This window comes from Falco naumanni, chromosome 5 (genome assembly GCF_017639655.2).
Source record: "Falco naumanni isolate bFalNau1 chromosome 5, bFalNau1.pat, whole genome shotgun sequence".
Taxonomy (NCBI): Eukaryota; Metazoa; Chordata; class Aves; order Falconiformes; family Falconidae; genus Falco; species Falco naumanni.
This window is the reverse complement of record NC_054058.1, coordinates 72,330,801-72,344,484: the sequence shown is the minus strand read 5'-3', so window position 1 is coordinate 72,344,484 and position 13,684 is coordinate 72,330,801. Positions and strand designations below refer to the sequence as shown.

Below are 13,684 nucleotides of genomic sequence, written 5' to 3'. Positions count from 1 at the left end.
GCACATCTTGGAGAGAGATACCGTAGGGTGAGATGTGACAATGCAAGTAGTTACTCAACATTTTCCATCTTTGAGAGACTTATGGAGGTAAAGCAATGCTGGGAGGAGAGCAGCTAAAACACTGTCTGCGTGCTCAGAGCCACGGTGACTGAGTCTAGGGACACAACAGGAGCGGAGGTGCTGGATACAGAGTGCTTTGCAGGAGGAAGGGTGTGGGACAGAGTAACTGGCACAGACGGACAGACAGGGCAGCCTGGCCTGTGCCCGTCTCAGTCGCTGCTCCCGACTGGGATCTGAGCTCTTCTGCCCTGTGCTGTGGGAAGAGCCCTTCGCAGTCCCCTGGCCCAGCTGTGCGCCGTGACTGCTCTCTGCTGTTCCTGCAGTTGCTGAAGATTGCCTTTGATGAGGAGGTGGCTTCAGACAGCGCTGAGATCTTCAGGAAGCACCTGCACAAGCTGCGCTACCCCCAGCACGTGCGTGGCACCTTTGCTTTCACTGTGGGCCAGTCACCCAAGCAAGCCATGCAGCCCAAGGCCAAGGAGAAGAACCCCTCACTCAGGTACCCGCGCCATCGTGCCGTGGGGAGACCAGCACGTGGGGATGCGCTTGACCCTTTTGAGGCACTGCAGGGCTTCTCCTCTCCCTCCTCCAGTCCACCCAGAGCGAGCTGCTGAGCAGGGGTCACTCAAGAAAAGCTGGGGCATGGATTCCTGAGCTGGAGGTCAGGGTCCCTGAGCCAACCTTGCTCAGACCTCTCCTTGCTCAGGATCTCCACTTGTTTGTGGGGGGACATGCTGCACGTATGGTAGCGGTCTCCTGGCTCCACGCAGAGGACCAGTCAAACTCGAGGAGCAGGGTGTTTGCTTCAGTGGCATTCCCAGCCCTGTTGCCCAGGCCAAAACAGTGCAAGCCCCGAGGAGACGTCTCATGGGAGAGGTTCCAGTGGGCACGAGAGCAGACTCTGCTGTGCCGGAGGATGGGGAGTGCTGAGGGGCAGCGGCAAAGCTCTGTGCATGGTGCTGACCTGTGGCCAGACCCCGCGCCGGCACGTGGTGGCTAGGTTCAGCAACGCTGTAGCGCTGGGGTCTGGTTGGTGCTGTGTTCGCGCTTGGTGTGCCCTGGAGTCTAAGCATCTCTCCCGTGTGTTTGTGACTCAGCTCCCAGCAGGTGACCGATATGTTCCAGGGCCTGACAGTGGGGGTCATGTCCCTTGGGCACCTTGGCCATTCAACCACGTAAGATGCCTTCACCCTGGGCGGGAGCTTGCGAGGTGGCATTGGCTCAGGCTGCAGCCTTCACTGCTCCCAGGGTTTCTTCTCACCTGCTCTGCATGCGACCTGGGCTGTGGGCTTGTCACTTGGGGAATGCCCTTTTCCAAGCTGCCGGTCTGACGTTCAGGTTTGGGGTGTGCACTGTCACCGTCGCAGCACCGTGGCCTCCAGAGGCGGTTGGTTGGTCAGTCATCCTAGTGCTCTGTGGCGCACTGGTGGATCCCAGGACATGCTGAGGGAGCTGTGCCTGTACTGCCAACCTCCAGAGACCTCTAGAGCTGCCGGGTCCAGCTCTGGGCCTGGGCACAGTCTCAGAAGCCTGTCTGAACTTCAAGGTGTGCTTTGTCACCCCCCTCCGAGTCTGCTTCCAGTGCCCCACACTATCTGCAAATCTTGTTCCTCCGGTTAGAAAGCCCTCCCATTCCTAGCCTCCATACCTGAGCGTTTTTTCTCAGGACGGCATTCTCCCTTGGTCCTGAGGCTTCCCCTCCCTTGGTAAATGTAGGGAGCAGTTGGCTTTCCTCACCATCTGCTTTGTGAAGCAAAACAAGGGACCTGCTGCTCTCACTCTGGCCCGTCTTGATAAGGTGAATTTCTAGAGATCTTTGCATCAGTGTAGCTGTTATCCTGGGTTGGATGTGGCCTCTTCCCTGGCTAATGTATGTCCCACAGGTCCTGCGTTTGTTCCCCTTCGAGCCCAGGGGCTCACCGAGACAGTGGTGAGCACGAGGTCCTGTGTGCGGGCAGGCCATTCCTGCCTTCAGGAATTCCTGCCTGCTGGAGCTCTGTCTGCAAAGCCTGTTGTAGCCATGCAGCCTAATCACCTGTGGGTTTTGGAAGGTGTCCCTTCCCTGCTTTCCCCAGGCTGCCCTCGGGAGTGGCTGAGCCCAGCTGCGCTCTCTCCCTGTCCCTTATGTGGCATTGAGCAGGTCACCTTCCACAAGTTGCCTCCCCTCTGCCTGGTGAGGAGCAGCCCTGTGTCAGGGCGGGCTGGCAGCATCCCCGGGGTGGATCCCCTGTCCCCTGCTGTGACTTGAGCCAGGCCGCTGCTGATGGGAGCTCCGATGTGGGGGTGATGGCATTAGAGCTCGGGACAAGGCTGGTCTCCTGTCGGGTCGGGAGGCTGGGGCACCTGCTCAGCCTGGCTGTGCCATCCAGCCAGGAGAAGGCAAGCACTGTAGGCTCTTGTAGGCTCTGCCTCTGGCTTGGTGGCCTCCTACAGCCACGAAGCCAGCTTCTCCCTACCAGGGAGCTAGCAGGTGACATTTCCCCTCCTGTGGTGACAGTGATTTTGACCCCATGCCTCTAGCCAGTGGTGAGGGATGCCTCTGTCTCTGCTTTGCTCTCGGTGTGACTGAGTGTTGGTGTCTTAACCCTTCAGGGGCTGCTCTTCTGGCCGTGCTGGGCTGTGGTCACGCACGCGGGGGAGGTGGTGTCACCTGGCCTCAACTTCTTCTCTGGTTCCAGGACGCTCTCCAAAAACCTGGTGAAAAATGCCAAGAAAACAATTGGCCGCCAGTACGTGACACGGAAGAAATACACGCCGCCCATGTGGGAGCAGCGGAGCAGCCAGCACTTCCCAGAGGACAACGAGGATGAGATCTCAGGTTGGGAGCACCCTGAGCAGGGAAGGGAGGCTGTGGGGAGCGGGGCACTTGCTGAAGCAGGAGCATCTTCCAGCTAGGAGAGGTCTCGGCCATCACTCTGCAGAGGAGCAGACGTGGGAGCTTCCCTGGTGCAGAGGATCACCACTAGGGTTGTCTCTCCCAGTTCTCGACAGTCTGCCAGCTCTCATCTGCTGGTGGTGGCCACTCGACATACTTCCAATATCTAGCAAGCCCTGCAGAAAGGAGCAAGTCCTTTGGTCTGTGGCCTCAGCTCCTCTGATGAAGTCACAGATTTCAGCTGCAGCAAGGCAGGTTAGGTTACATGTGAGAAGAGGTTGACTGGTTTGAGAGTAACAAAGAACTGGAAGAGACAGGAGTCCTCTGCGCTGAAGACTACAACCTTTCCAGGTGGGAAGGCCTGTCAGAGAAGATGTGGTGGATGGGATTTAGGGTTTCAGTGGGAAGTGGTGTCTGTGGGGACCAGTTCCCCCTGCCACGTGTGAGGCGGGTCTGGCCGACTGACGTGGCTGATTTTTGATCTTTCCTTCTGTTCACTTCCCTTTGTTCACTCCCCAGTTTGTTTGCAGTGCTTTTCAGCTCGAGTTCTGCCACAACCATTACACAAGCCTTTGGTGTGTCCATCATTGAAGTTATTAGCAAAAAACACCGGCTGTGTTCAGGCCCAGAAGAGAGAGGTCTTTCAGATGCATCATTGTTCTCTAGTTCTGGCATTAGGAAATGCGTTAGGAGCATTAGGAAAGCTGTGTGTGGAGGGCAGCCACCAAGGGTTGTGTCCACCTGACAGTGATTTTGCCTGGATGGAAGTGTTGCAGGCTGAAAGCCTTGCTGGAGCCGAGGTCTCACCTGTGTTGCCCTCTTCTCCCAGAAGGTTGCTCTCCTTTGAGGGAGGAGATGAGACCAGTGTGGTGGAGGAGCTCTGGACCGATTGGTGCTGGGCTGTTCCTCATCTCTCGGTGGTATCATGCGATGTGAAAGCACCAAAGAAAACTGCTCTGACAGTCAGTACCCAGGCAGCTGACACTGCGCTTTTAACCTGACAAGTAAAGATGCTTGCTGCAAGGGGGAGACAGACTTTTTAGTAGGACCTTTAGCAACAGGACAATGGGGAATGGTTTTAAGCTGAAAGGAGGCAGGCTTAGGTTAGATATAAGGAAGAAACTTTACTGTGAGGGTGGTGAGGCACTGGCACAGGCTGCCCAGAGAAGCTGTGGCTGCCCCATCCCTGGAAGTGTTCAAGGCCAGGTTGGACGGGGCTTGGAGCAGCCTGGTCTAGTGGAAGGTGTCCCTGCTCATGGCAGGGGGCTGGAACTACATGGTCTTTAAGATCCCTTCCAACCCAAACCATTCTGATTCTAAGCTTCGGTGCCCAGCCCTTTGGACAGGGCAGCTGAGCTCTCCTGTTTCGGATGAAGGTGGTGGGAGGGAGCTCCTGCCCTGTGCTGTCTCTGCTTGGCTGGGAGATGCCTCCAGCCCATCCTCCAGCTGCACGTGGGACACCGTGCCTGTTGCCGAGGGCAGACCCAGACTCCCTTTCTGTCTCCACAGTGTCTGAGGAGATGGACCGAAGCACTTTGACCCCCACTACCACCATTAAACCTTCAGATAAGATGACCATCAACCACCTGGTAGAGCGAGCCTGCTGCCGCGACTACCAGCGGATGGGGCTGGGCACCCTCAGCAGCAGCCTTACCCGCTCCAAGAACGAGCCCTTCCGCATCTCCACTGTGAACCGCATGTATGCCATTTGCCGGAGGTGAGCCTCAGTGGGGCCGTGGCCGAGGAGGGGGATCCGCAGGGTCAGGAGAGGACAGCGAGGGTCTTTCCTGGCTTGTGGGAGCTGGGGGCAGGGCTTGCACCGTTCCCCCCTGGGCTCTGCAGAGCCTCCACTGTCTCCTGCAGCTACCCCGGGCTGCTCATCGTGCCGCAGAGCATCCAGGACAACACGATCCAGCGGATCTCCCGCTGCTACCGCCAGAACCGCTTCCCTGTTGTGTGCTGGCGAAACTCCCGCACCAAGGCCGTGCTGCTGCGCTCGGGGGGGCTGCATGGCAAGGGTGTGGTGGGCCTCTTCAAGTCCCAGAACGCCCCCACTGCAGGTGCTCGTCCCCTCTGCCCCTGGGCAGCGCCCGTGCCGGGAGTGGGCTGCAGACCCCTCCTTGGGTCCCGTGCCGGTGGCAGAGTGGTGACGCTCATGGCTCTCCTCCCAGGCCCCTCGCAGACGGACTCCACCAGTTTGGAGCAGGAGAAGTACCTGCAGGCTGTGATCAACTCCATGCCGCACTACGCCGACGCCAGCGGGCGCAACACACTCAGCGGCTTCACCTCTGCGCACATGAACAGCTCAGGTGAGGAGCGCGGCCACCGCTGCAGAGCAGCAGGGATGCAGGAGGGCTCCTGCTGGTGTGCGCAGGGCCCCCGTCATGGGTCGTGCCGTCCGTCCCTGAGCCTGGGCAGCCAGGTGAGCTGCTGTCTCCAGACTCCCATCAGAGGAGGCAGCAGAGCCTTTCCAGCGCGCTCTCCAGAGCTCCCAGCTCCAGCTGGGCCTCCGTGGCTGGTGGTGGGAATGGGTTTTGGGAAATCCAGTAGCCCTGGACCTGTGAGCACTGGGAGCCCCAGACTGTGCTCGGATCCAGGTGCTCGCTGAGGACAGGGTGGGGACAGATCCTGCTAGCTGCGACCTCGGCACCCTTTGCACCCCAGCACAGCGAGCAGCAGTGCTCGGGGTCTGCCACGGGAAGCCTTGGTAAGTCTCTGCCTCCCTTGCTTTCCGAGCAGCCTGTCCTTCCCTGCCGGGGCAAAGCTGCCCGTGCTGCCCTGCCGTGCTCGGGTGTCATTCATCCTGTGTCTCAGCCATTCCACCCCATCGCTGCTGCAGAGCTGACTGAGGGCCAGGGGGGCTGGGGGGGAACAGCCGAGGGCTCCCTGCAGCCTGGGGAGGAGGCAGCTTGCTGAAAGCCCCTCTGAGGCCTCTTCCCTGGTGTGGGGGGACGTGCCCGGAGCCACGGCTGAAGGAGAGAGGGTCAGAGCAGCACTGGGGGTGGCAGGGGAGAGACCTGGCGAGGGGGCTGCCGGACTGTGGCAGTGACTGGGTGATCCCCCCGCAGGGCAAAGTGCCCGGGGCAGAGTTGCAGGAGGGACAGGCCCCTGCTCACACTGCTGCGCCTGGTGCCTTTTTGCTGTGGCTGCAGCTGGAAGGTGTTTCCCGCGCGCTGGCCTCCTGGTCCTGGCCCCGGGCGCTCCTGCTTGCTGCTGTTTTCTCTCTTTGGCCCCTTCCCCTCCCTCCCGAGCAGTTGTGGGGAGGCAAGGAGGGAGGGCCCCTCTGGAGCAGCACAGAGGCCGAGAGCTGACATTTTGTTGGTGCTACAGATTTCTCCGACAAGAGACAGCCTAAGCTGGGATCGCTCATGAAGCAGGTGATGGGAGGGAAGGACGATGGGCCTGGTACTATTAGCCGCGGAGGTGAGGACATGCGAGTGAATTCTGCCTCGTGGGGGCCTGGCAGAGGCCCCCGGCTCGGGGCAGCTGCTGTAGAGTAGATGCTTCCCCTTTGCTCCCCCTGAGCTCGCTGCCGTGGGGCAGCTGCAGGGAGGGAGGGAGGGACCCGCTGCAGCACCCCAGAGCCATCTCATTCATCCCACTCATTGCTCCAGTTGCTTCATCTGGGTCCCCGGGCGCCTCTTCCCGCCCGGCCCGCATCTGCCCAGCGAGAGCGTGGGTCCGCCTCGCCCCCCTGCCCTCGCTGAGGTTGCTTTCGTCCTGTGCTCTCAGGGCTCGGTCACAGAGCTAGGGTCATCACTCTCTCCACCCCCAAGTGCGTGTCAGCGAAGGGCCGCGAGACGCCCCGAGGTACGGTACCGCCAGCCGCCTAACCGCCACCCGGGTGCTAACCTCACCGACTGACCCCCCCACACACACACTCCAACCCTTCACATGACTAATGCCCCAGTAACCCCCCACCGCAGCCCGCTAACGCCTCCACTGAGCATGTCGCCGGCTTGGTCCGGCCCGCGGTGCCGGCGGTAAGTACCGGGCCAGTCCCCAGCTGACCCCGCAGTGTCCTCTCAGGTTTGCTTTAGGCTCCTTGCGCATCTGCTGGTGCTTGGGTGGTGGTGGCCAGGGACGGGGTCTGGCTGGTGGGGAAGGGGCAGGTCCTGGTGGTGTGGGCGCAGGAGTGCGCTGTGGGCTGCGCAGGTGATGGGGCGTGGAGCTGCTGGTGTTGGTCTCTCCATCCACCAGGCAGGAAATCCTACAGCACCCAGCAAGGAGAAGGAGCAAAAGCAAACCTGGTTCCCAGCACCTTCCCGGCATGTGTTCCCAGGGTGCTGGGGTGACAGCAGCTCGGCTCCTGCTTTCGTGGCGAGCTGCTGGCCCCTGGGCCAGCCCGGCTGGGGGGACGCAGATGGCAGCACAGCCCCCGAGCCAGCCAGGGGCCCCCAGCCTAACTGCTGGCTGTCTTGCAGGCAAGTGGGGCAGCATCCGAGCCGGCGGGCGCATAAGCAGCTATGCCCTGAACATGGAGATCGGGTCACGCCTGGCCGGGAAAGACCTGCTGGGTGCCCAGCACAACGGCACCCCCTCGGAGGCCAGCTTCCTGCGGCAGCACCGGGCCTCGCTCTACATCATCGGGGACAAGTCACAGCTGAAGGTAACCCTGACACCTGGCAGCAGCATCCTTGGGAAGGATGGGTGGTGGTGGGTCTGCTCAGGGGGTGTCTCGGGGTGATGCTGATCCTCTCCTCCCTCAGGGGGTGAAACCGGACCCGCTGCAGCACTGGGAGGTCGTTCCCATCGAGGTGTTTGACGTGCGGCAGGTGAAGGCCAGCTTCAAGAAGCTGATGAAGGCCTGCGTGCCTGGCTGCCCCTCCACTGACCCCAGTGTCGCCTACCTGCGGTCCCTGGAGGAGTCTGAGTGGCTGTCCCAGGTCAGTTGTCACCCATAGCTTGGAGGGGCTCTCGTCCGTAGGAGTCTTTGCTGTTGACTGTTGCTCTTGGCAAAGTGAGAATGGGGGTCCAGGTGCCCTCTCCAGAGCATCACTGTGGCATGAAGTGGGAGACGCTAAGGGAACAAGGTTGGTGCAAGAAATGAGGATAGAATAGCCCAGAGTACTGCTCTGCGGTGCTGGACACGAGAGCTGCGGGTGTCTGCGGCAGCTGCCGGCCGGGGAAGCGGGGCAGGATCTGCAGGACAGCGGAACGCTGTGAAGGGGTTGGTGTAGGGCCGTGCCAGCAGTAGCCAGGGTGACCCAGGGAGCTGCTGCTCTGTGGGACTGGTCCCACTGTGGAGCTGCTGTGGGGCTGGACCCTCTGGCTGCTGGAGGGAGCGAGGGACCCACAGCTCTGCTTGGGGTGCGGCGGTGGTGCCCCGCTGGCCTTGCTGACGAAGGGTGCTGCACAGGGCCTGAACACGGAGGCCTTGTGTTGTGGCCCTGCGTAACCTCTGTGCTCTGCTTCATTTGGCTCATCCACTTCCACGAGAAAGGGTGGCTTTGCACGACGTCCAGCAAAGGAGTTTCCTGCACTGCAGTAACTCTTGGCCCTTACCTTGGCAGATCCATAAGATCCTGCAGATTTCGGTATTGGTGGTCGAGCTGCTGGACACGGGTTCCTCTGTGTTGGTCAGCCTGGAGGACGGCTGGGACATCACCACGCAGGTAGGAGCCCGACAGCTGCCCAATGTGACAGCTACCCGTGGCCGTCTCCCCACGAGCATCTCGAGCCCCGCTGTCCCTGCAGGTGGTCTCCTTAGTGCAGTTGCTGTCGGACCCCTACTACCGGACACTGGAGGGCTTCCGCCTGCTTGTGGAGAAGGAGTGGCTGTCCTTTGGGCACCGCTTCAGCCATCGCGGAGCCCAGACCCTGGCCAGCCAGAGCAGCGGTTTTGCCCCCATCTTCCTGCAGTTCCTGGACTGCGTACACCAGGTGAGCTCCAAGTGCGCCAGCTCTGCACCGGCTGGCTCTCCCCCCGCACCAGGGCTGGCTCCTCGTGTGCGGGGAACAAGTCTGGAGTCAGCCTGCACTTTGTGGGTCCTGGGAGGTCTCACCCGTGCTGCTCCTTGCAGATCCACCTGCAGTTCCCTATGGAGTTTGAGTTCAGCCAGTACTACCTGAAGTTCCTCAGCTACCACTACATTTCCAACCGTTTCCGGACATTCCTGCTGGACTCTGACTACGAGCGCATCGAGCTGGGTGAGGACAGTGCACAGGGCCTGCGAGTGGGTGGCAGCCCCACGCCTTGCCACAAATAATGTCCCTTCCTCACCCTCTTCTCCACAGGCCTCTTGTACGAGGAGAAGGGTGAGCGGAAGAGCCAGCAGGTCTACAAGTCCATCTGGGATTACATTGACCGGCTGAACAAGAAAGCCCCCATCTTCTTCAACTACATGTATGCCCCTGAGGATGGGGAGGTGAGAGCTGCGCTCCTGCCCTGTGTCCGCCCAGCCCAGCTGAGCCCCCGTGTGCCACAGGGCTTGCCGGGGCCACTCCAGGGTCTCCTTGCTTGCATGAAGCCGAGCAAGCATCCCCTTGTTGGCTGGACCATGGCATTCGCCCACCTGGCTGCCATGCCGGAGCCCTGGGGAGGGTGTCTGCCACTGCGGGGGGCATATGGGATGAGTCAGGCGCTAGAACTGTGTCCCTGCAGAGGAGCTGGGGTGACGCAGGTGACGCTGCAGAGCGCAGGTCCCCAGCTGGAGCTGTCAGGGTCTCATTTTTTGCTCTTCACCGCCACAAGCTGGGAACATCCATCCTCAGGAGCTTCTGGGGCCGGGTGGGGGAGGAGGTGGGGCGCTGCGCTCTGCTGATGTGGCCAGGCTGCAGCAGAGCAGCTCAGGGCTGTCATTTGGTCTGAGCCCAGTCCTGGCCCAAAGCTGGGAGCAGCTCTGCCTTTCTCTGGCCCAGCATTGCCTTTTCCTTCCAGCGTCAGCTGCCTCTTGTTACCGGTCAGAAAGCATCGCCCTTGGGAAGAGCTCATTGTGAAGGGGCTGATCACCTTTCTGGGCAGATTGTCCCTGCAGCGCGGCCAGGGCTGTGTCCCGCTGCCCTCCCCGAGCATAACCCTACTTCTCCCGCAGGTGCTGAGGCCGTACAGCAACATTTCCAACCTGAAGGTATGGGACTACTATACGGAGGAGACACTTTCTGAGGGCCCGTCCTATGACTGGGAGCTGACGCAGGGGCAGCCGGAGCACGTAGAGGAGGCGGATCGGCAGGACACCAGTGCCCCCCAGACAAAGCGCAAGATCATCTGGCCATGCTATGACAACCGCAGCCGCGTGGAGCCTGATGCCATCTCCAAACTGCTGGAGGTAAGAGCGTGGCTGGCGGCAGCATCTTCTACGTGTTGCTACTGGGTTTGGCCCTGGCCTGGACTTGCCATGGTGTCCCCACAGGTGTGGCGCTGCCCCATGCACACAGTGGGACAGGGCTGTGGCAGGGTTGGAGTCAGTTGAGCCCCTGGGACAGTGGTCCCAGGAGTCTTAGCCCCTCCTGGGCTGATGCCTGAATCCCCACGCAGGAGCTGCACAACCTGGAGATGGAGCTGGGGCAGGTCCCAGAGCGCTGGAAGGACACGTGGGACAAGGTCAAAGCTTCCCAGCGCACCGAGGCACGGCAGGAGGGCAGCCGGGTAGGTGGGGGCTGTGTGACCTCCCGGGGAGGGCTGGAGGGCAGGCGTCCGCTTTGCCCAAGGGCACCCTGAGCAAAGCAGGTGTTTGCTCCTGCAGCCCGGGGCTGAGGGGGGCTGCTGGTGCTCAGCCCCCAGGCTGGATGTGCCTGAGGGCCATCCCCCTCCTCATGCTGTGCTGTCTGCTCCCCACAGACCCCCAGCTCTCTGCTGATGTCCTCCGGCCTCTCCCACCACCGGCGCTCGCTTGGCGTGTACCTGCAGGAGAGCGGCGTGGGCTCTACCCTCAACCTCAGCCTCGACAGCGACACCAGCAGCACCTCCACCCCCTCCAGCGGGAAGCAGGGTGGCCGCAAGAGCACCAGCACGCTCTACAGCCAGTTCCAGATGTCAGAGAGCGAGAACAGGCACGAGGGGGGCTTAGGGTGCCAGGGGCTGCCCGCGGTGCTGGGAGGGGGCTCCCTCCCTGGGGCGGGGGGAGGGTGTGTGGGTTCTGCAGAGTGCAGACCCAAAGCACCTCTTTGTCCCCACTGATGCTGGGGTGCCACAGACCGAACTGCCCTTCGGCCCCTCTCTCCTTTCTGCCCTAACGCGCTGCCTGGCCCCTGCAGGTCCTACGAGGGGTCGCTGTACAAGAAAGGAGCCTTCATGAAACCGTGGAAGCCTCGCTGGTTCGTGCTGGATAAAACCAAACATCAGGTACTGAGGGGCGGGTGAGCCCCAGGGTCTGTCCTGGCATCGCTCCCTCCCCCTGGGCGTGCTGACAGGGGCGGGGCCTCTCCCTGCAGCTGCGGTACTATGACAGCCGGATGGACACAGAGTGCAAAGGGGTCATCGACCTGGCCGAGGTGGAGTCCATCACCCCAGGAACCCCCTCCATGGGGGCCCCCAAGACGGTGGATGAGAAAGCCTTCTTCGATGTGAGTGGGGCACGGAGCTGCACCTTGGGGCAGGGAGCCCGGCGGGGCAGGGAGCCCAGCAGCCCATGGCCCCGCGGTGGAGCCCGGCCGTTTGTGCCGGGGGATGCTGCTGGCTCCCTGGGCGCAGCCGCCTGGCCCCGCTCACCTCCCCTCTCCTCCCCTGCAGCTGAAGACGACAAAACGAGTTTACAATTTCTGCGCCCAGGACGTGCAGCTAGCCCAGCAGTGGATCGACCGCATCCAGAGCTGCTTGTCGGACGCGTGAGACCGGCTCAGGGGAGCCTCTGTTCCAGGCACAGCGTCTCCCGGGCCCCGGCACGTGGAGCACGGGCAGCACCCATGCTCGCAGCTGAGCCGGGGCTGTAACTGACTGGAGAGGAGGAGATGGCCTTCCTTCCCACCTGCCACAGGTGTGCCGTGCTGGGCGGCCTGCGGCCACGCACCCCCAGGCGGCAGCGGGGCAGGATCGGTATGTTACACTATGGTAGGACTGTGTAGTGGAGGAATTCTTTGCGTTGAAGCCGGCTGGGGGGTGCGGGCGGGAGCCTGTCCCGCTCTGTCCTCCCAGGCCTGTCTGAGCCCTGTAGTTACTGCGTGTCCTCTGTGCACCCCCCGTGCTGGGTAGCCCCGCTCCGGCTCTCTGTGGCAGCAGGGGTGTCCTCAGCCGGTGGAGGCGGTGCACCTCGCCTCCACCACACCCCACACCGCTGGAGAAAGCAGGAGCTGCTGCCCCGTCCTCCCCGTGGCTTGCATGTCTGCCAGGGCATCCACGGCGGAGAGCCAGCCCTGGCGCCACCGCCCCATAGCGCAGTAGCTGGCCTAAGCGTGTCCTGGGCTTTGCTCCCGCCTTGCTGGAACCGGGGATGTGCAGCTCAGGGTGCTGGTGTTGGTGGAGGTGACTCGCCCGAGTGCTGGGCCAGCGCGGCCCGGACAGCTGTCCCAGGCCTGGACAAGAACAAACGCGCATGCCGCTGCCAGCCTGGGGACGCTGGCGGATGGTGCTTGCAGGCACTAGGCTCTGTGTCTTGGGAGGGGACATGGCTGTGGCCGCTCTGCTCCCAGCAGGCAGCTGCGGGCTGAGGCTGTGTCCGGGGGTGCCACATGCCACAGCCTTGCTGCCCTGGTGCAGTCCCCTCTGTCCCCTTGCATGGGGGGAGGACCAAACCGGCTCCTGGGATGAGGGGTCCAGTTCCACTGCAGCCAGGAGCCTCTGTGGCTGAGGGTCCCCACTGGCAGCGATGCCAGGGCTGCGACACAGCTGTCACAGCTGTGCTGGCAGGTGCCACCCGGTCTCTTTGCACAGGTCACCCCCTCAACCCTGAGCCCTCCTGCGGGAAGGAGGGGGCAGCAGCCCAGAGGGCACCACACAGTACTGCCCTCCCTACCGCCACCCCACCCTGAGCCCCCCCGGCTTGTGCTCTGCCCGCACCGTCACACCCAGCCTGGCGGCCGAGTGGTGCTGCTGGGGACCGCACATCCCGCTGCCACCTCCCTGCTTGTCGCTGTCACAGTGTCAGTGCAAAAGGGGAATCTCGGTACAGAAACAGATCCTGCAGCACCTCATCCATTCCCTGCACTGGTGTGAACAGGAGAGGTTTGGCCCCGCTCCACCCGAGTGTTGCTTGCCAGGAGGTGCAAAGAGGCATGGCCGGGGCGCTTGGGACCCGCTGCCCTCCCTGCCTGCATCCACTGCGGCTCCTGGGGCCCGACCCCCCAGCTGCCCCCGCAAGCTCGGCCAGCTCTTCTACCTGTCTTGTTTTTAAAGGAGTACAATGTTTTATTTCAGTGCAGAGATCTTTGTACAGTCTTAACCCCCCCGGTTCCCCTCTTTGTTTTATTGTACAATAATGGCTGTGGCAGGTAGCTGGTGTAACATGGAGGTTTTTGTAACTTACCTGAGCAGTTGTAGATTATTGAAGTTTCTGTACATTGTGTCAAACATACAAGAGTCCTTGTATTGTATTGTGCCTAGAGGAAAAAGGTTATTATATAAAGAGAAAACTAACTGAATTTAATAAAAAAATTAATATGACACATGCCCTTTTGCCTCACTGCCACTGACACCAGCTATGTCTCAGGGCACCGGGCCAGCGCTGTGGGAACCACAGCTCCTGTCCCTTGGGGACTCAGCTGTCCCTCATGGAGAGAGGCTGGCACAGCACTGGGGACTCACCCAAGCAGAGGCCACACTGGTCGCTGCCTTCCTGTGGCAAACAAGGACCTTTGTCCTGTGCTGTGAGGTAG

The 13,684-nt window shown here is 61.6% G+C and overlaps 1 protein-coding gene across 11 annotated transcripts in view; it reads left to right on the top strand.

The window, feature by feature from the left end:
• The window catches only part of SBF1 (SET binding factor 1), an 87,536-nt gene extending 74,064 nt beyond the window's left edge, over positions 1-13,472 (top strand). For 3 of the 11 annotated variants that reach the window (XM_040595169.1, XM_040595167.1, XM_040595168.1), the window contains 20 exons: positions 384-559; positions 1,158-1,235; positions 2,739-2,878; positions 4,445-4,652; positions 4,799-4,995; positions 5,107-5,244; positions 6,266-6,358; positions 6,668-6,745; positions 7,360-7,544; positions 7,645-7,821; positions 8,449-8,550; positions 8,633-8,818; positions 8,959-9,085; positions 9,173-9,303; positions 9,970-10,203; positions 10,413-10,523; positions 10,716-10,927; positions 11,132-11,219; positions 11,309-11,440; positions 11,607-13,472. In XM_040595169.1, the coding sequence (XP_040451103.1) occupies positions 384-559; positions 1,158-1,235; positions 2,739-2,878; positions 4,445-4,652; positions 4,799-4,995; positions 5,107-5,244; positions 6,266-6,358; positions 6,668-6,745; positions 7,360-7,544; positions 7,645-7,821; positions 8,449-8,550; positions 8,633-8,818; positions 8,959-9,085; positions 9,173-9,303; positions 9,970-10,203; positions 10,413-10,523; positions 10,716-10,927; positions 11,132-11,219; positions 11,309-11,440; positions 11,607-11,705 (2,892 nt within the window). In that variant the 3' untranslated portion in view covers positions 11,706-13,472. The remainder of the gene's footprint in view (positions 1-383; positions 560-1,157; positions 1,236-2,738; positions 2,879-4,444; positions 4,653-4,798; positions 4,996-5,106; positions 5,245-6,265; positions 6,359-6,667; positions 6,746-7,359; positions 7,545-7,644; positions 7,822-8,448; positions 8,551-8,632; positions 8,819-8,958; positions 9,086-9,172; positions 9,304-9,969; positions 10,204-10,412; positions 10,524-10,715; positions 10,928-11,131; positions 11,220-11,308; positions 11,441-11,606) is intronic. The other 8 variants (XM_040595173.1, XM_040595171.1, XM_040595176.1 and 5 more) reach the window with 6 other exon arrangements.
• Positions 13,473-13,684: the final 212 nt, after the last annotated feature.